The 21291-nt window shown below is 35.2% G+C and overlaps 1 protein-coding gene across 1 annotated transcript in view; it reads left to right on the top strand.

The window, feature by feature from the left end:
* The window catches only part of LOC118738295 (pneumococcal serine-rich repeat protein-like), a gene marked incomplete at its 5' end in the record, with an annotated part of 86697 nt that extends 65916 nt beyond the window's left edge, over positions 1-20781 (top strand). The window contains 6 exon segments of the mRNA XM_036469218.1: positions 11358-11545; positions 14281-14475; positions 14551-14805; positions 14886-15154; positions 15293-15501; positions 18473-20781. Coding sequence (XP_036325111.1) covers positions 11358-11545; positions 14281-14475; positions 14551-14805; positions 14886-15154; positions 15293-15501; positions 18473-18621 — 1265 coding nt within the window. The 3' untranslated portion in view covers positions 18622-20781.
* Between the last annotated feature and the right edge of the window lie 510 nt (positions 20782-21291).

Genomic DNA, 21291 nt, shown 5'->3' with positions numbered 1-21291 from the left:
CTTTAATTTGTTTACACAAGGCATGCAAATTTTCAATGAACTCGCGATGACTAAACGAATTGAAATTTAAAACCATTTAATTAATTTAATTTAATTTTCGTGCAAACATATTTCTTAGCATGGGGCCTTAAAGGTCAAATGTTCAATGCCAATGGATGTGAATTGTATGTTTTTTTTTTGTTTTTTTTTTTCTGAGAAATAGTAGTAATTTTTCAGCACTTATTTCGTGCAATAACAGATTGAAGTATCCGTACATACATTTAAAGTGTGTACATCTATGATATTTCTTCGCATATGAAAATTCTAAAAAAGTGCGCGCAACTCTCTTTTGCAGTTTTTGCGAAACTTGGCCATTTGTTATGTAATCGCAGTCCCAGCTCGCTTCAATCGCATTTGAAATTGTCTGTAGAGGCCCCGTCGGTCGTCTGACCATTTTTCAGAAGTTCATTATACAGGCTTCACTTTGTACCTTTGAAGGAGCATTTGTGAAACAGTGGCTCTCCGTTCGATATCTCTTGGTTTGATTTCGGGAGGCACCCACCTTTCGACTTTCTGGAAAATACCAATAGCTTTCAATCGGAACGAAATATCTCGTAGAGTCCCAGCATTTCTGTAAGTTTTTCTTGAGTTTTCCACGGGTCTTCGTCCAAAACGAAAATTGCTTCCGATTCGACGTCTACGAACTTTCATAGACTTTCTTCGCACTCCCTTGTTCATTGTGTCAAAATCACCACTTTTAAAACGTCAGAACCAGTACTGAAAGATTGTAATTGATGAAACAGCGAAAGCCTCACACTTCAGCCGGCGGTGACTTTCTGCTACATTTTTTTGAGATGGAAGCAATGTTTACCGCGAAGAGAGAAAGTTGACATAGTCGTCCCACGAAAAAAATTTATTTTCCATTGTGCAAAAGCGCATTGGTTCGTGCTATTCAGTAAGAGACTAGCCAACTTTCCTATAGCGTAGATCTCTGCTTTAAACAGTATGTCCGGTAGCCGTAAGGACTGGTTAATTTGGAGATCCTCCAAGCAGAGACCGACTCTGGTGCCTTGCAGCATTTCTTAATCCACAATAGTTCCATTAATTCTAAAATGTTTTGTTTCAAGTGTCATAAGCTGCTACGCCCTTTTTAACTCTCCCCACCTTCTGTCTCCAACCCGAACTAATATCTGTTTAGATATTTGCTTTTGGAAGAGAGATTGATTGAGAGATTGAATCAGCAAGTATCTGTTTTTCTTTTTTGTCATTTTATGGTACTCGATTGGAATACTTACTCCAAGATAAGTTCCATTAAGAAGGGGTAGAAGAAGTTATTGCAGGAATGGAGAACAGAAATAGCATTAAGTGGTCAGTCCTTGTTCTCTTTGCTCTTTTGCTCTCTAAAATGATGCAGCCACACTCGTGTTAATTGCTTTGTTTCACAAATTTTATTGTTGCGATAGGTTTTTTTACAAAAGTTTTGTGAAGAAATCCGTGTAGTACTTATTTACTTACAAATATTTAATTTTTGAGCTTTTACCTACTTACGAGTATGCACATTAGACTGCATCACTCCGCATAAAAAAAAAAATCGGTTATGTGTTTCCGCTGGAATTATAAAATTTTTTATATTTTAAGACTTTCACTAAAATATTTCGGAAAAATATTAAGATTTACGTCAGACGGACGGATTTAAAAATACCTCCAAAAACCAGGTACCGAAAATAACAGTTATTTTTTAACAGTTAAAGTGGGCTAAATATTTTTTAAGGCCAAAATAAAAGTCCTTTCCTAATAACAAACAAACCGATTATCCAAATGAAACAAGTTTGGTATCAAATGAAAGATGACTAAAGTAGCGTTTAAACTGAAATGTCTAAACCAGGAAAGCCACCTATTGAAAAATATTTCATTTAAAAATGTTGTATAATTACCATAGAATGGACCTTAGGTGAGGTATATGAATTTATTTTGTATTATAATATAAAAAAAAATATATATATATGAATAGAGGTCACCCTTTTTACTCCTTTGAAAATAAGATCATTCGAAGTATGAATGAGAAAGGTAGGATGAACGTGCGTCATTCCAAATTGAATTAAGAAATAAAAAGGGTGATACCTCATAAGTCTAAATCGTATAGTTTTGACTGAGTTATTCAAGTTTTTCTTAAACCAATATTTGAAAAAAGTGTTTGAAAGAAACTCTTTGAAAGAAAAGAAAGAGAAAGCATCAAAAATCTCATTATTAAGATTCGTTGAAAAACAAAAAAAAAAAATATATATATTTTATGCGGATTTTTTAAGCTTAAACTGTTTTGTCATGTGAGGGGATTTTTTCAAAAAATCCTATAAGAAACTTTTTATATTCATAAAAAAGTCAATTTTTGGAGGTGGTCTAAAATCGGCCAAGCTCGCGTAAATCTTAAAATTTTTCCGAAATATTTTGGTGAAAGTCTTCAAATATAATACAGTTCATAATCCCGACGGAAACCCGATTTTTTTTGCGATGCAGTCCAATGTATGCACATGCATTCATATATACATACGTTCACTATTCATAAGCTGATGGTAATTATGATCTCGTTGACCTTAAACTGGACTACTTTTGCCCTATGAAAATATGACTTATTTTATTACTCATGTAGTTTTGAAGTACCTATCAAGAAGCTTTCCTAGACGAGATTACAATAATTTCTAAATCTCATTCTTGCAGAACGACCACTAATTATATTTTAATTGGCGCTGTTGAGTTGTCAGAGCACTAAAACATATGTATGCATGTACATATGCATCTGTGTATTTAACGATTTGTTGTAACATAAAAACATTAAATAAAAGAACATGGTCACATATGTATTTACTTTCACAACTCTTCGTCTAATTTTCAACCGTTCCGAATTTTCCGCATTCACAATAAGCCTCACGAATTCTTTTATAGCAGTCTCTTAATTTCTTTATCGTAGTGCTATGACCTCATATAAATTTATTTGACCCGAATTCCCTCAATAAACAACGCCTTCCAAATTGCCCGCACCTCGTGTACTGTTAAGCAGCAATGAAAAAAGTAACGCATTTATTACGTCCGAAAAGTAAAAAAGGCAAAGATACGCAATATAACGCGTTAAGTGGCGGCAATGGCAATGGTGGTGGGAGCGGCGGCAAAATCGCTAGCGCTGCTGAACCAATACCCGCTATACACAATTACGGCCAAAGTAAAGCAAAAGTTAAAGCAAAATCAACGACAACAAAACCAACAAAAGGGAAATTACATGGTACACGCAAGAAAATTCAGTGGGCGTCATCAAAAGAAGCGCCCGTTTCCAACGAAACCGCATCGACAGATCGCGCGTCAGATTCATCGATAGCGGACAACAATAATTTCAATTATTCATCACTGAACCGCAAGCGCAGCAGTTATAGTAACAGCAGTTGTGGCAGTACACGCGATGTTGTTGCATCTGCCACAGGTACGACCTCAACGACGTCACAACTACAAAAACGTAGTACTAGTTATCGCAGGAAACGTTGGTGGCGCCGCTTGTCGCGCTGTATCCCATGCGCTTGCGCACGTAGGAAGCAAACCTATCAGCCACACAGGCGCTACAAAGATTACTGGCAACAAACGGCAGAAAGTAAACCCAGGCGTAGGTGGTGTTCTTGTCTCAATAGTTGTCGCGGTTGCGGGCGGCGCGAAAGTGGCAGCAAGCGTTGGCGCTGGTGGTCTTGCTATTGTTGTTGTTGTGGCAGGCACAAAAGCAGTTACCAGTATGACTCCGAAGACGATGACGACATCGATGGCAAATTCGCGGCCTATATCTATGAAATGCAGCAAAGAGAAGCGAACACCAATCCAGTTGCAATCACTGGAGCGCCATCTGTTGCGACAACACAATTGCAAAGTACGCCAGTAAAATTCGATACCGATACTAACCTAGACACTTCACTAACGCTAATAAATGAAGAAGCTTGCCAACACGATAATGTGGCAGTAGTGAGCGCGTGTGGTGCGCCAGTGCCCACTGCATTCCCCTACAGGCGGCGTAGCAGCAATGGCGGTACGGTGAAGCCAAAGCCGCGCGCTTGGACTTGGGATGACAGTTTGCGCTCTAATTCGGACCGTTTCCTTGAGACGCTCGAGGAAGACGAGTTGAATACGCCGAGCGTTTGTAGTTTTGTGGCGCGAAGGCCACCACTCCCTACCACAACTAAGGCGCGTATGCGACGAGGAGGTACATCCAACTGTATGCTCACGTGCTTCAAAACTCACTGCTTGGCTGCATGCTGCAGCTTGTACATAAAATTATGCACACTGAAAACTTATTTATGATGCACTCTTTATTTTAGTAGGTACTTACTTGCCTTGAAGCATGGCAAATTAAGCAAAGTACATGCATACTTGCATGCCTATCTTAGCTGACTTTAAAAATGGAAGAAGAAGTTATAAATTTTAGTACAGAGTCAAAAATATTCTTAAAGTAAAGGGTGGTCCTTAAAATCAAATGTATGATTTTTTTCAGTCTCACACACTTAACAGCTCAGCTATTCATGGGGTAATCTGAACTTTGCCCCCTGTGCGACGGGCCTTAACCGACTCCAATCGGGACCAAAATGTATATGTGATATCTTCGACTATAGTATCATCGACGTAGGGGTTGAGGCTTAGGAACCCTGATGTAAAAATTTGCTTCCTACATTTAAGGGTCGCCCTAATGTACTTACAAACAATTTAATATAATATTGCGAGTAGCATCAAATGTACTCAGAGAGGGCTTTACCTACTTTTTGCCCCTTCGCACAGAATATCCAGATCCATATAGGCATCCTGTAATGGAATTAACGGTCTTTACTGAATGGTGAGCGGCTATCTCGCCGATTTTTCTTGCTCCTGCAATACTCGGAGCCTAATACTCTGCACTGCCTAGACAAAGGAGGTCAAGTTGTAATTAGGCAACTACGTCGACGGCGATGGTGAATAACCCTGAAATTGTAGGGGTTACTTTTATAGAAGCACAATTTAATGTTTAGCAAGCATAATCTCGCCGAATTTTGAACCTTAACCCATCGCGGTCGAAGAGTTTTAGCTGCTGCGATAGACTAACGTAACTCTGGCAGAATTAAGGTCTGGACAAGGGGCCTTATGTCTAAAAAGTGAGCTTAAGCTCCTACTCAGTACAAATTCTTGAGCTCGAGCTAACACCATCAGTGCGAAAATTGGGTCTGAGCTTAGGTTCACTTTTTATTCTTGAGGTCCAATGTAACAGACTGAGCCACTCAGCAGGCAAGTTTTCTCTCTTTGTAATTAATTTAATAAAAAGTAAGAAGTTATTATTTTTGGGTGAGCTCGTGGTAAAACAAATATGTGTGTATGTATGTTGGCATGTTCCATACACATATCTACGGGTGTGCATAGCTGAATGGCATTTTTTATACCTTTCATGAACATGATATGATGATATAATTTTGGTCCGATGTTTGTAAGTACTTACCAGAAGAATAAAAGATAGTCCTTGTGCGTCTGTCCATCTGTTTATACGCAAAATAGTCCCTCAATTTTCGAGATATCTCACTGAAATTTGGTAAGCGCGTGTATTTTTATAATGTACTAGTACCGTACGGTAGTTTTTTTCCATGTATTTTATTTGTGTAACACTATTTTTATGAAATCTTGCTTATAAATGTTTACAAAGTTTCCTAACAAAAGGCAAACTCATTTGTCAAGGTTTTATCTTTTTACTTCATTTTCTGTATTATATTTTATAACCTAACCCTTTTGTAAAATAAAAATAATAATTTATTGGGGCGTATTCTGGTTTTCGTACGAATCGAAAATTTGAAATTTTTGTATAAAAAATGATAGGAAAATTCATGATTTTCGATTCGTACGAAAACAAGAATACGCCCCATTATGTGTATTTTTTCAAAATGTTTCAGAATCTCTTTTAGCAACAATTATGTTACACAAGTAGTCACAACGAAAAGGTGCTGAAAACTAACTGGTTCTATAATTGTGGCAAGAAATTGAGCCTTTTGCTTTCACAACATGAACCTTTATAAAAAATAATTTATGAATCAAAATGTCTATGTTTCATATAAGCAATATCGGTCTTCAAGGAGTTAATAAAGAAAACACTGAAAATCGGAATTTAATCGGTACAAATATGAAAAATCGGGACTCTTATACGTCCTGACTTTTAAGAAATGTTCATCGGGACAATTTTCTCAAAATCGGTATGAATGATTGTTCAGATATGAGATTTTTTGTTATAACTCTTCCATTTGTACAGCTACGAACATAAAATTTCACACTATTTTCACTCATCATCGGGTCACAATAACCTATTGCCTTCATACAACCGTTAAACTCAGATATTGGGCTTTACTTTAAAACTCCTTCGTTTGGACGGTTGAAAGCAAGAAATCAGGTGAACTATTTTCTAAAAAATCCTACATAGTCCACTGAGAAAATCGTCAATATCGGTGCTGTATAAGCTATACCTGCTATACGACTGATTGTTCAGATACAAATTTTTGCTATATAACTCCTTTATATAGACAGCTAAAACCACTAAATTGTGATACCGGTTTGCATACTCGATGATTCTTGATAGCTCCTCTATATATGTATGCAGTGAACATAAACCTTTTATTTAGCACTCATACAATTATTTTCAAATGCAGTAATCGGTTAAAGTGAAATTTTCTGATGTTCATGAAAAGTTTGAAGCCTTCGGCATAGCCGAAGACAGCATTGCCTTTACATGTTACGAATGGCTGGAACCCGTGCGTAGCTTAACTATGGCAAAATAGATGACCAATTTACAATAAAAAATAACTAAATTAAAATTATCGCTTATTCCATTCTTATCGATTAAAAACGATTATTAAGAAAATTGCCATTTTCAATCTGTTTCATAACTCTTAATCGATTCTAAATACGGTGAACTGTGCCTCCTCTGTAAAGGAGCATTTTATTTGCATAAAAACAACACACTAATCACTCGTAATTGCGTATTTATCTATAAGTCGTTTCATTACTTGACCGTTAATATGAGTATCATACATACGTACACTTGGTACATACACTTAGATACACATGTACATAGTATGTATACACACATGTATGTGCATACTAGGAATGTTGATCCCGGGATCCCGGCCTTTTTAAGGTTTCGAAAATCCCGGGATTATTGCCAAGTAATACCGGGATTTTCGGGATTTGTAATTTGCACTGATGGCAATAATAGAAACTCCTTTTCTCGACCAGTATTGGCTATATTTCTTTTTTCATTTAATAATTAATATTTTTTTATAAATGCCTAGCTCATTATATATACATATAACAGCGCGCGATAGTAACTTTTAAACACAAATATCAATATGTTCGCGAAACCATGGGCCAAATATAGTAAAATAGCGTTTTTAGTTTTTCACTTTGGCGTCAGTAATTTAAAAATGATTTCAAAAATTCAGAGAAATGTGCTTAGAGAAGAAGTATGGGTATAAAATTAATTAGAAAATCCTGTAGAATTTAAACAGATTCAAGTTTCTGCTGCAGAAGGGCTGGTAAATATTGTAAAAGTCATTTTAATTTTTTTTTGTTTTTGAAAAAATTATGTGTTAACATCCTGTTTCGTTCTTCTTACCTTCTCAACTAAAAAATTACCTATTCGTCCTTGTGAAACCGAAATATTAAAATTTTTTAAATTCTAAAGAAATTTCCTACTCAATTTTTTACCCATATCTTTATTTTACATTGCATTAAATTTTTTTAATAATTTTTGGAATTAATCATATCCTTGAAATTACAAAGTCCTTCAAAATAAATCCTGTGGTCAGAGAGAAAAAATAAAAATGCCACTTTAAATAAAAAAGTAGGTTATTTATTTCATGGTAGGAGAGCTTCACATACAATATAGAAGCAATTTTTTCGATTCAAGTTGTTTAAAAGTAATGAATATCTAAATCCCAGGACTAATCCCGGGATCCCGGGATAGTGACAACGCCATCCCGAAAATCTCGGGATCGGAAAAACCCGAAAAAATCAACATCCCTAGTGCATACATAACAGTGATGTACATAAAAACTCCATTTTTAATCGATGCGCAAGCTGTTGCACTTAAACTAAAAGTATGCAACTTTACGGCCCTGTAATTAGCCACTTGAAACAACATATTTTCACTATTACAAAAGGATTAAAAAATACACATTTCGGCCCGCACTAATGTATGTATATGTAAGTATGCAGATGTAATGTCAGGTTTAATAAAAAATATAAACACGAATAATATAAACAGTTTTTTTTTAAATACATACGCTTACCTTGGCCTGCAGTTATTATGTATGCACACATGCTTATACTACATACATTAAAAGATAGAAATAAAAATTAGATAAACCTAATTGTCTATGTAATTTTATTTTGAAGAGTTTTTATAGCTGTTTTTTCATACACTTTATCGCCCTTATCTAAAAGTAAATATCTGATATTAAAAATATATGACTAGGTATTATTTTTTCCTGTCGATGACGATAATGAATGCTGATTAAATACACATATTTACATACATATGTACATATACATAAGTACGACAATAGGAGAGAGATGATAGAACAAATTTTCCCAATAAATGCTTTTATTTGAGTAAAATATTTGGGATTTTCCCACATTGTATGGCGTCAAAATGTGAAGATACAAGTGAATATTACTGCATATATGAGTTTTAAAAATCAATCAAATCGGTTCAAATCCCGTTGAACTCAAGAAGAAGTAGTGACGATTTCCGAAATAGCAACTGTAATTTCTAAACACCAAATTAAAATATTGTTATTTTTCATAAATATTTCAATAAAAATTAACATCCTGCTCTAAAAAAAATCTTGGTTTTGAAGAACACTTTAACTAGAACTTCTGCCAGTATTAATAAAGAAAAGAAAGAAGTCCATAAAAGACTTTTTTAAGCTTAAATTATTCTACAGATTTTTTGTTTTCGAATCGGGATGCAGATTTTTGAAATGAAATCAGTAAACAGTACTCAGACTGCACCGTTGTACTCCATTTGTTTTAAATACAGTATTAATAAAGAAATTTTAAAGTCCATAAAAAGACTTTTTTAAGCTTAAATTATTCTACAGATTTTTTGTTTTCCAATCGGGATGCAGATTTTTGAAACGAAATCAGTAAACAGTACTCAGGCCGCACCGTTGTACTCCATTTGTTTTAAATGTACACCTTCTACGAATAAATTGGAGCAGGTGGTTTAAAGTTAAAGAGAGTTAAGGTCTTTGTCTCTCAACATATCGCTAAAGTCTCATACCAAAACATCACCAAAGTCTCATACCAAATGATTGCAAGGGCGGGTCAGAACCACAAAAAGTGTTCCGTTTTTTCATCCTCTTCAAGGCAGAAAAGGCAAGCAGGGTTGTCATGTATGCCGATCACCATCAAGTGTTTCAAGTGGCCACAAAAGGTAAGCAATCAGTGACTACACAAGTTATCCGCAGTCCCATCTGCTCAGTGAAAGCAAATATGTAGTAATTATGCAGCTAGAACTGCTGTGATTTGATTACCGAAGGTGAGAGTGCTATAACTGGGTTCAGATCAAGAAATATCATTGGCAATCCGTCAGCTTTGTTGTTTTCAGCTGTGATATTGCTTTTCGTATCTTGCCATATTCCGGCGCTGGGGAATCGATTCCGTCGTTGTCCACCGGAGGCTTTGGTTCATTTTCTCCATTACTTTTAGTGTGCCACCATTCAATAAGGTTGAGAAGCGTTCACTCTATACTTTAAGTGTGTTCTGGACATCACTCACTAGGTCGTGTTGGTTGTTCTTACAAAAATTCGTAATGGTATTGAAACATTCCGTAGGTGCCTAATACTATTTTTACTATCTGTCAGCATTTTAGGCTCCTCGGACACACTTATTTAGACGCCTCTCCTATTATCACTGAAACTACTTACGTCTCGCTTCTTTTTTCACCTCCCTGTATCGTTCGCACTTACATATGTAGCTTGCGATGCAGCCGTTTCGGAACTACTTGAATGAAGAATAAAAATTTAAATTTATTCTTCATGTGGAGTTAATTGAATGATGAATACAAATTTATTGGTTATTTAAAGTCTCTCGATGATGAATGAAAATTTATTCGTTATTCGAAATTACTTCAATGAAGAGTAAAAATGTATATGTAGTTCATTTCCACCAAGCCTTAATTGCAGTTTATGCCTATTGGAAAAATGAGATTACAACTCGAAGAGGGTAATCGCTCACATTAAGTACAAGCAATCGAAAACAAAAAGTACAAAATAAACTTTGGTGATGATCCCATGTTAACGTTCCTTGAACTTACCTGAGCTCTTAACTGCAGTTTAGCCCTTGGTTGAAATGGGCTATTATCCCTCATTCAAAATTACTTGAATGATGAGTAAACATTTAATCGTTATTTACATTTCTCAATGATGAATGGAAATTCGTTCGTCATTCGAAAAGAGTTGAATGAAGAATACAAATTTATTCGTCATTCAAACATAGAAAAATTATGAATAAAATTTTATTTTTATTTGAACAATAATTCATTCAAAAATGCCCATCCCTGCATGGTACACATAAAAATCTCCGAAGTTGATCGTCATATTTATTGCATATGTATATCGTATGCTTGTATGCAAATCTGTATATGTATGTACATATGTATTAGCCATAAGCCTAGAATAACAACTTTTGGGTTTTAAAGCGTGTAGTTATGTATGTAGTTATATACCTCATATCTGTTATTAGATATGAAGTATTATGCCATTACACCTATTCTTCCTAATGCAAAAAAAAAAAGTTCCACTGCACACAGTACGACTGTCTGTAATCGCGCTATGCGAAAGCGTGTCTGATGTCGCATTCACTTCCACTTAATTACTTAACAATTTGTTGGGGTTCAAATGGAGTTTGTAGTATTATTGTATTGTTATTTCTAAAATGAAACGATAAGTTAACTTTGTGCAAACCAAAAGCACGAAACGAATGTGCTGTGTTCATAGCAACTAGCTAATTATAGCAACAAAGCGAATGCTGCAATACACCAGAAAACCGGCTGCTAAGCACGTCTTTTTTTTCAGTAAAAAAATATTTTACTCTTGCACAATCATTTACGATTGGAGTGCAAGTATGGACGCAGTATGGGAGTGCCAACAATTGCTGTTATTTATTATTTATGTGCGTTGGCAACATGTTTCCCCACACTGCAGCCTAATGCTAGCTGTTTTGTAGGCAATCACAATTGTTTTTTTTTCAAGCTGAACTATGCTTATATTGACATTTACAACTAATTAAGATGCTTACTAATTAAATTTTGTATTTTCTTTTTTTTTTTTGTTTACTTGCAGAGGAAGCTAAAGCTGCTGCTGAGGAGGTGAGCCAATCGCCAGTCATCGGCAAGCGCAATGATCCTGCTGCGAGTCCGATTCAGTCACGTGGCAGTGCCACCAGCGAAACATGGCCAACACAATCGGATGAAGATATTGATCGTTTAGTGGCGATGCACCAGAATCGTGATAGCCTCAGTTCGTTGGGGGTAAGTTGATAAAATTAAATTGTATATTAAAAATAAAACACCCAAATTCATAAAAAATAAAGAAGACTTCAACTGTGTATATGTGCACTAGCCATATGACTTTTTAAATGTATGTCTATGCGGAGAGGATGAGGAATGATTAAAAACCTATATAAATCACGTTTTTGTCACAATTTGGTTTAAAAAGCTCCCGCTATTGATAATAATAGACCTTGAGAAATTACTACCAGAGAGAGTTTTTATTATGTGTTGGTCTAAATCAGTGACAACCAAAAGACATTTATACTCAGTACGCGTCCATATACACATCTGTGGTCATAAGCAATAACCGCCTAAGTCGACTTAAGAAAGAATTGAGTTATATATGATATCGTATTCTGCAACTACCATTCCATGTGTATGTGAAATCCCCATCTCTTCAGCTAGGCTATTTAAAAAGTTATAGATACGGTAAACATTTCAATCCAAATGTTTAAAACGCTTTTTTCTTGAATTCAGGTTTTTCTACTTACGCGGTTATTGCTTATGAACAAAGAAAAGAACTACGTTTCGATCGTGATGACTGGTCTATCCCGCGGAAGAATCTTTTAACAGACATTATTTTGACCCACACAATGTAAAGTCCTTATTTGATCATCACTGGTCAAACTAACTCCAGCGGAAAAAACCTTTTTAAGCTCTCTTTAGCTTTTATATATGGAATAAAATATAAAATGCAGTAAAAGCACAAAAATGCATTACCCGCGAGATACGTTTTGCTTTAAACCGTGACGCTCAGAGAGAGCTTTTACTCTTTGTATGACCTTAGAAAACGGCGATGGCCACCGCCTCTGCCCATTGCTGATAGAGGCTTTTTCCTCGGAATATTTATTGCTTGCAACTGGGTTTAAAACAGCGACGGGCAGAGAGAGCTTTTACTCTGCTCGCGTCTATACAAAATATATAGAAAGCTGAACTGAGCTTTGCCCGCGGGCAATGCGGTGCCCATCTCCGGTTTAAATCAACGATGACCAAAACACAGAAGCTTTTTAAAGATTTCGATAGAATTTATATAAACCCACATAAAGCATAAGCTCTCACCGCTGTATGCAAGTGTTATCGAAAGGGGGCAAATGGGAGAAATTCCTCATACCAAATAACTCCATGAAGCATGTTTTTATACAAAATTTAACTTACGGTTCTTTACGGCACTACAGCAAATCGCTAAGAAACCTATTTTCGCAATTTGACAAACTCCAAATAGATTTTAGACCCATGGTTTCTTAGACAAATTCTCTTAGAATTTATTAGAATTGATTTCCCAAAATTTTCATTTTTACACATTCATGTTTCTGGCATACAGGCGACGATATGTACATATGTATATGAATGTAAATATGTATTAGAGGGCTGCATGAACTCATTCAAACTTCTAGTCAAACAGAGTAGAGTAGATTTGAATATTTTACTTCACATACAAAACACTCAGCGTTTGGAATTTTGTAAGTTGTAAATATACATTCTGTTTTACATTTTCTACCTTCAAATGGAAGAATGTGAATGAATGAATGAAAAGCATTCAAATCATTCAAATTCATTTCGGTTAAAGTTTTTTTCTACAAACAAATTTGTTCATATTGTAATAGGTGTGCAGCAATACATACCCTGCAAACCAAAGTTCCCGAAATCCTAACGAAATCTTTAGGATTAGATATCTCATTTCAGTAACGATTTTTTTACGAATTCTCAAAGAAAATTATATGAAAAAATCGGATGAGATCTTTACGAATTCTTTAAAATTTCCCTACAATTCATAATACTCTGAACAAATGGTTTGCAATGTTTGTACATATGTACATAGAAAAAATATTTTTGGATGTTCATACAAAAAATTGTCATTTATTTCAATTCAATTTATTTTCACTTTGTTTGAATATTGTAATGTCGACACATATATCGGGACAGGTATTCACTCAAATTCAAAAAAATTTTAAGCCGAAATCATTCATTCGTTTTGTATATGAATAATTCACAAGCCGTTTTGAATGAATTCATGCAGCCCTCTAGTATGTACATATGTATGTAATTTTGTTATACTAAAATGGAACTATGATTTATTTTCGGTGCCTATAAAAAATAATGGGCATATAAGGTTCAATGCATTTTAATTGTAGTCACATTTTCGACATCCATGTTCCACTCTTACCCATGTAACCCTTTGGTGCGCATATTGCGCATTGATTATTTACTAATGGGCGATTAATAAGTCTTCAGCAACAAAGCGCATAATAAATAAAACTATTTATTGCTAAAATAGCAAACATTCACAATCGCTGATGCATTGCTGTAGCGAAAGAGGAAGTGAGCACAAAATCATGAAGTACAGATGCAACTGCACATTCGCATGCTATGTTTTAATATACATACATGCATACAAACATACAAACTTACATACATACTGCTCTGCATACATACATATGTACATATATATACTTATTTACATACATACTAAACAACAAGGAACAAAGAACTACTCTTTGTAAATCTTTGTTATGCACTTACTAAAACTTTTAATGTTTTTTAGTGAGCAGAAAACAGCTGCTTACTGTATAGTTTGGAAAATTTTCTTAAAGCGCGAACTAAAATTGTCTCAAAATTCTTTTAAAACAACTGCCAAGGAAAAATTTACTTAAACCAAATTTTTATAAAAAAAAAAAATAAAATCAACAACTGCTTTATTCCTTTACTCATCTTAGCTGCGCTCGGATTCTATGGCCAGCGTTTACTCCGGTGCCGGTGAAGGACGCTATGGCACCGTGGTGGTGAAAGGTCAGGTTGAATTCGGTATACAGTATAACTATAAGCTCGGCGCTCTGGAGATACACGTGGTGCGCTGCAAGGATCTCGCAGCGGTCGATTCGAAACGTAATCGCAGCGATCCCTATGTCAAGGTGAGTAGCGCTCGAAAACAAAATTTCAGTGAATTTTCTCACCACTCATACTAACTTTCTTCTGTATCAACACAGGTCTACCTGCTGCCCGACAAATCCAAAGCTGGCAAACGTAAAACCAAAGTCAAGAAGCACACACTTAATCCAATCTTCGATGAAATACTACGTTTCCACATGGCCATCTCGAGTTTAGAGTCGCGCACACTGTGGCTCACTGTTTGGCATTCGGATATGTTTGGCCGCAATGATTTCTTGGGTGAAGTCAGCGTCAGTTTGCAAGGCAAGGTGTTCGACAATCCGCAATCGCAATGGTATTTGCTGCAGGAGCGGGTAAGCAGCATGATAATATATATATTTTAGTTGTGTGTAAGTAATTTATGTGATTACATTTAATTTTTGTTGCATTGCAGAGTGAACCCTTCGATGAGGTGGCCACCTATCGGGGTGACATTGTCGTTGGTCTGAAATATGTACCACCGGAGAATGTACGGCCGGGTTTTATGCGTAGCGCATCCACCAGCAGTGGCGGTTCAAATTTGCGCAAATTTGGTAGCATCAAATCGGTAGCTTCACGAACCGATCGCTCAGCGAAGGGCGGTCAACTACATGTGCTTGTCAAAGAGGCGAAACACCTGAGTCCGATCAAAGTGAATGGCACCTGTGATGCGTTCTGTAAAAGGTATGGTTCTATCTAAGGATATCTTTTGGAAAAAAGTTGGTTTTTCGTCCGAATAACTCTGACATGCTTACTTACATAAACGACTAACATTACCGATATCTGATAGATTTTAATTAAGCTTGCTTTTCTTCCGTACAGTTACTTGCTGCCAGATCGTACACGTAGCTCCAAACAAAAGACGCCAGTTGTGAAACGTTCATTACATCCCACTTGGAATTACACTTTCATCTATGAGGACGTATCGCTGGACGATTTGTCCGAACGTGCATTGGAACTAACAGTGTGGGATCACGATCGTTTAGCGAGTAATGAATTCCTTGGCGGCGTGCGCTTTTCGCTAGGTATAGGTAAGCATATTTAAATTATATAAATACCTATAAACTTAGAAATCAAAGATGCTTTTATCGAATTAGCAAACAACTTTCAAAAGTCATAGTAGTCACCAAGAAGTTGTTGTTTTGCCTCTAACAGCGTGAAGACACACCTACATATGTATATTGCTCAGTAGGTTATTCGACATTGTCTATAAATTTATAATTTGATCGATTTTGGCGAAATTAGCGCCGTCATATTTTGAATATAAATATGAATAATAATGAAGAAGTGATGATTTCGGTCCCATTTGAGCATGCATTTAGCAGAGTATGTACTATTACTTGGTAGATAGGATGTCGCTGCGATACCTGAGAACACCTACAAATGTATATTGGCGGCTGAGTCGAAGATTGCCCTATCTCAGATGCCGATTCGAAAATGCCCTATCTCAGCAAACGATTAAAAAACGCCTTATTTCAGTATTTGGTTGAAGAAAGCCCTTCTCGGCAAGTGCTTTAAGAGTGCCCTATCTCAGCTGCCGATACTTCTTCTTCTTATTATTTGACTCTGTAACCGCCTAAGAGATTTTGGCCGAGTTCAACAAAGCACGCCAGTCGTTTCCCTTCTATGCCAACTGACGCCAATTGGAAATGCCAAGTGAAGCCAAGTCCTTCCCCACCTGGTGTTTCCATCGCAGTGGCGGCCTCCCTCTTTCTCTGCTACCACCAGCGGGTTCCGAGTTGAATGCTTTCAGAGCTGCAGCATCGGTGCCCATTCGAACGACATGACCAAGCCAGCGTAGCCGTTGTATTTTGAAACGCTGCTCTATGTCCATGTCATTGCAAAGCTCATACAGCTTATCATTCCATAGTCCGCAGTACTCGCAGTCGCCAAGGCGTAAAGGCCCGTAAACCTTCCGCAAAATCTTTCTCTCGAATACCTCAAGAGCCGCCTCATCGGCTGTTGTCATGGTTCATGCTTCTGCGCCATATACCAGCACGGGGATGATGAGTGATTTATAGAGAGTTGTTTTTGTACGCCGAGAGGGGACATTCTTCCTGAATTGCCTACTCAGTTTAAAGTAGCACTTGTTGGGAAGAGCTGCTGATACATTGAATTTATATTGAAATATGGCGATCTTCCACTCAGCCGTCGATATGCAGTTGTAGGTATTTTTAATTATTATAAAATTTATTTTTGTCTTTAAAAATATCATAAAACTACTTCCTTATCTTTGCTTGGTAAGCCAAAATTGGGGGTTATTGGTTAAAGGTCGTGAATCTTGACCAGACAAGTTGGGAGAGAGGAATCTTCCAGCAGGTCCATCAAGCAAGCAATGATGATGAGGACCTTTGCTACACCACTTATTTAAGCATGGCCTGACTTACAGAAAAGTTTTAAACGTCGAAACGAAAGTCAACCGATATGAATTGTTGTTCAAAATTGCTGTCTGGTGAACTTGTATGTGTTGTATGTATAAGTTGAAGAATGGTATCTATTCAAGGTCTCCAATCTAATGGTATAATCGTTTCTTTTTTATTGCTGATGCTTCCGACATCCTTTGACAATTTTGGATTGGAGTTGCTTCGGAAACTTCCCTGCCTAATCAAATAACCGCTATCGCTGGAGGTATAATACGGTCATTGACAGACAGAACTCAGTAAGCTGAGATACCACAAGGAATCGTGCCTGCGAAGTAGATGCACTAGAACCCTTTCATAATTTTCTTGGCACTTTAGCAGCTACATATATAAACTTTTTATACCCGGATGGACTTGTGTAAATGTTCAGAATCTATGTAATGTCTGAATTTACATTTTGGTTGATGATTTTCCGCGAGGGTCTCGACGTTGTGCCGTCTTCAGTATCATTTTTCAATCTGAATAGTCTCGTGTTTGTCAATCAATTATAGTCGCGTCAATGCTTTTTGTTTCGTCAGATACGGCTTAGCGGATTCCATTTTTTAGTCCAACCGGTAGTTATTATTGTACAGTATGCATTCTTAGGTAGGTAGAAATTAGCTGCTTACATCTTCTTGATTACTGCGGCCTGGTTCCTTTGCTTATGATACTTGCAGGGTGTCTTTCCTGTTTTACGTACGTTGGAAATAGCAAAAATATGGTTCCTTATAATCTAAACGCAATGTGTGTGAAAGAGGACAATTTTTGGTTAATATTTTCGGCTCGCTCAGGTCCATCAAAGTTCAATGTGCTCAAAAAATAAAAATTAATACATACATTAATTAATACATTTTTTCAATAAAATTGCAAGTATCTTTGAAAGTATTAGTCCTACATAATTTGGTATATGCACCTAAGCTAAGAAATAATTTTTTTAGCACTTTGGGATTCACTGTGGCATGTGAAAGCGAAAGTCTTTTGTTAAACCAAAAATCCCAAACCTCAACTCAAATATTTACTTTTTGACACAAATTACACTAATGTATGTAAAACACTGAAAATTGAATAAAAGAAAATGTATTTTTAGCGTGAATTCCGATCAGTTGTTTCTTTATGCCCTTACAACGAAAAACGAGATGTCATATGTATTAAAATTACATTTCCTTTTTATTGGAGTGTTGGCACACAAAAGTTTAGTTCACTATAATGAACGAACTAATAAACTAGTTCAATTTAAAGAGCTAGCTCATTCGCTCTTTAGTTCAAAAGCTCGCCTAGCCTAGTTCCAATTATTATGTATTATTGTGTCTTTAATTATAGGCTTCCTATATACATACATATATTGTGAATTTTATATTTTTGCGTTGACCGATAATAAAACCTTACGCATAGGTTGATTCTCAGCTCCATCACATATTTGTCTTCCAATTAGATGTCTGAGTTAGTTGAGTTCCAATAAAGTTAGAAATAATTCCACTAAAGAGCAAAACGCTATTTTTTTATCCTTTGAATTATAAAAATCTTTTGCATTATTAAAGAAATACATATACATATGTATGCGTGTATTAACAAACTCCACTTCTCTTCAAAATAATTTTTTCAGGCAAAAGCTATGGTCGTCCTGCCGAATGGATGGATGCAACTGGAAAAGAGCTCTCCTTGTGGCAGAACATGATTGATCGCCCCAATTTCTGGGTCGAAGGCAGTTTAATTTTAAGATCAACTTTAGATGGTATACGTGCAATACCATAAATTAACTATATAGAAGTACACACATATACACATATGTACATACCGACATATGTACAAACGAGTATGTATAAATGATCTTTTTTACAATTTATAGCTGCGCGATTATAGCAAACTAGAAATGGAAATACAATCTATGCAATGTAGCTTAAAGTTATGCGAGCATTAAATTTGTTTACATAAACTACAGATTTGTATGGAACTTGCAGTTCATAATGAATTTAATTTCTTAGTTTTTACTAACTATATTCGTTTGCAACTGAAAAAGCATTATAGCATTTAGAGAGAATAAAAGAAAAGAAAATATGAAAGATATCTATACACTCGTTTGAGTTTAAAAAGAAAAAAAATGAAAAAACAATTACGCAAACTGCAACACTGCAGCAATTGAGAATTAGCATACATACATTTTTATGTATGTATAAACAAATGTATAAATATAGCAAAAAGAAAAAAGAAAAGTTATAAAAAACTAGAAACAAATTGTAAGAATATTGGAAAGTAAAAAATAAAGACATTCATACAAACAAGCTTGAAAACGAATGAAAAACTAACGGATTTTGGGAACGATTTTGAATACTCGAATAAAATAAAATAAAAAAAAATTTAGTTTAAACTAAACTATGTTGTAGGTATACATATTTGTATAAGCGTTGGAAATTAGGAAAAGTGATGTAGCAACAGAGGTGAAACAATTTTTTTTTAATGATTGATAGATGCTTAAAGCATGCAATAATATGTGCATATCGCATTAGCTTAAAGTGAAAAGTCCACTTCTTGGAAAACTCATATTTTGGCAAAAGAGGCAAAAGAAAGTAAAAATGCATTGTTTTCAAACACGATTTATTTCTTCACTTTGACATTCAATGAATTACAAATTTGCTTGTTCCAGAAAAGAAAGGCACTGAAAATTCGATACGGGCAATATAGTACGAATTCTTTAACATCAAGTTCTTCTGATTCGAATGGGGTTTTTCTTCGCTTTAAATATGCCAAATCCTGTATTTAATGGTTTGCAAAACACTTGAAGAAAATGGCTTTAAAAAGTTCTTCCCCTCTCCTCTAAAATATGAAAAAATTGAACCAGCAACTTTTCACTCTAGGCTAGCGATTTGTATTTTTTGTATTGAATTAATTTGGAATTAGTTAATGAAAGCCCAAAATATAGGGATCACTTAATGAAGCATGGAATAGACGGTCACATGCAAATACAGTAAAAGCACAAGCAAGAAAGTAAAACAAAATAGCTGCAATATCGACGTGAAATCGAGAATGATTTAAAATAAAGTAACACTTATTTTCGTTTTATAACATTTATCAAAAAAAAAACGGTAATTGGAATATCTTATATCGCAACGTATTAACCAAGCGGAACCATTGTAAACAAGAAATGCATAAATGTACATGCATATAGTACTTACGAGTACATGCTTTTGTTTATATAGTACATACATTGCATTAGGCAACCTAATTTTGCTCATATAAAAAATAAATAAAATAAAATCCTATCAAATTCTAAATATTTCTGAAAGCAATTAAGAGCGCAAATTTTTTTAAACTCGGTAAGTGCATAGAAAGTTAGACATACATACGTGATAATGACATAAATACGTTGGCGGCTTTGAAATGCACCACATTGTGTGATTACATATTTCGAGCTACATATTTATATACATACATAAATACATACACATAATTAATTCATTTATCGCACAATAATCAATTAAAAATATGCCTGCATTCTCTTTTGTGTTTTGCGCATAATATGTACATAAATGGATTGTATTATGTTATAAGAAACAATATAAACGAAAGGCGTTACATCACTTTAACAGATTGATAATGGCCCGCAGCGTGGCAGAGAGAACGAGATAACGAATAAAAGCGAAAGTTGAATGAATACATACATATTTACACTAATTAATTAATTAATTAATTGATAGCATTAAATACCATATTGAATAATACTTATACGATTTATGCATATAGTACATATACATAAACATATGTATGTATGTGCACTACATGTACTATTCATACATACATACCACATATTAACTTTTATGAGAGAGAAATAATCATATACATAGTCTACACTTCAAAAATGATATACATACAAATATATGTATAAATACATAACTACAATAAAACTATGCGATAAACTAAAATTTTTGGTTTGTTATTTTATTTTCAGTTGTGTTTTATATATTTTTTTCATTAATTTTAAGTCAATTTTGTTTATATCCCAAAGAGTTCTATCCGGATTTTTTTTAATATCCGCGTAACAGAGTAAACGGATATCCGTATAAAACAAACTGACGATTTTTAACCAAATATCCGGATTTTATCGAATGCGCATATATATGGATAGACCCAGCCCTAGTATACTCCCATAGATTGTAAAATGCATTTGAAACTTTTAAAATCTCGAACACTTCATCGAGCTTTCCAATTCGTCGCGTTTAAAACAGAGATGTAAAATTAAATCCTCAAATTGAACTTACTTCCAGGAAAAAATTTTACCTAAAAGCTGACACATGTATCTAAAAATAGAGTATGTACACTTCATTACACATTTCACATTGCATCAAATCTGTTAAACATTACGAAAATACGACGAGAATCTTCCTCATTTTCGCATTCACTGATAGAGTTGCAAAACTATCGATAGTC

The sequence above is a fragment of the Rhagoletis pomonella genome, unplaced genomic scaffold (genome assembly GCF_013731165.1).
Source record: "Rhagoletis pomonella isolate Grant_MI unplaced genomic scaffold, Rhpom_1.0 Rhpom_scaffold_00004, whole genome shotgun sequence".
In the NCBI taxonomy this organism is placed as follows: Eukaryota; Metazoa; Arthropoda; class Insecta; order Diptera; family Tephritidae; genus Rhagoletis; species Rhagoletis pomonella.
The sequence above is the reverse complement of the archived record's forward strand: the minus strand, read 5'-3'. Positions and strand labels throughout refer to the sequence as shown.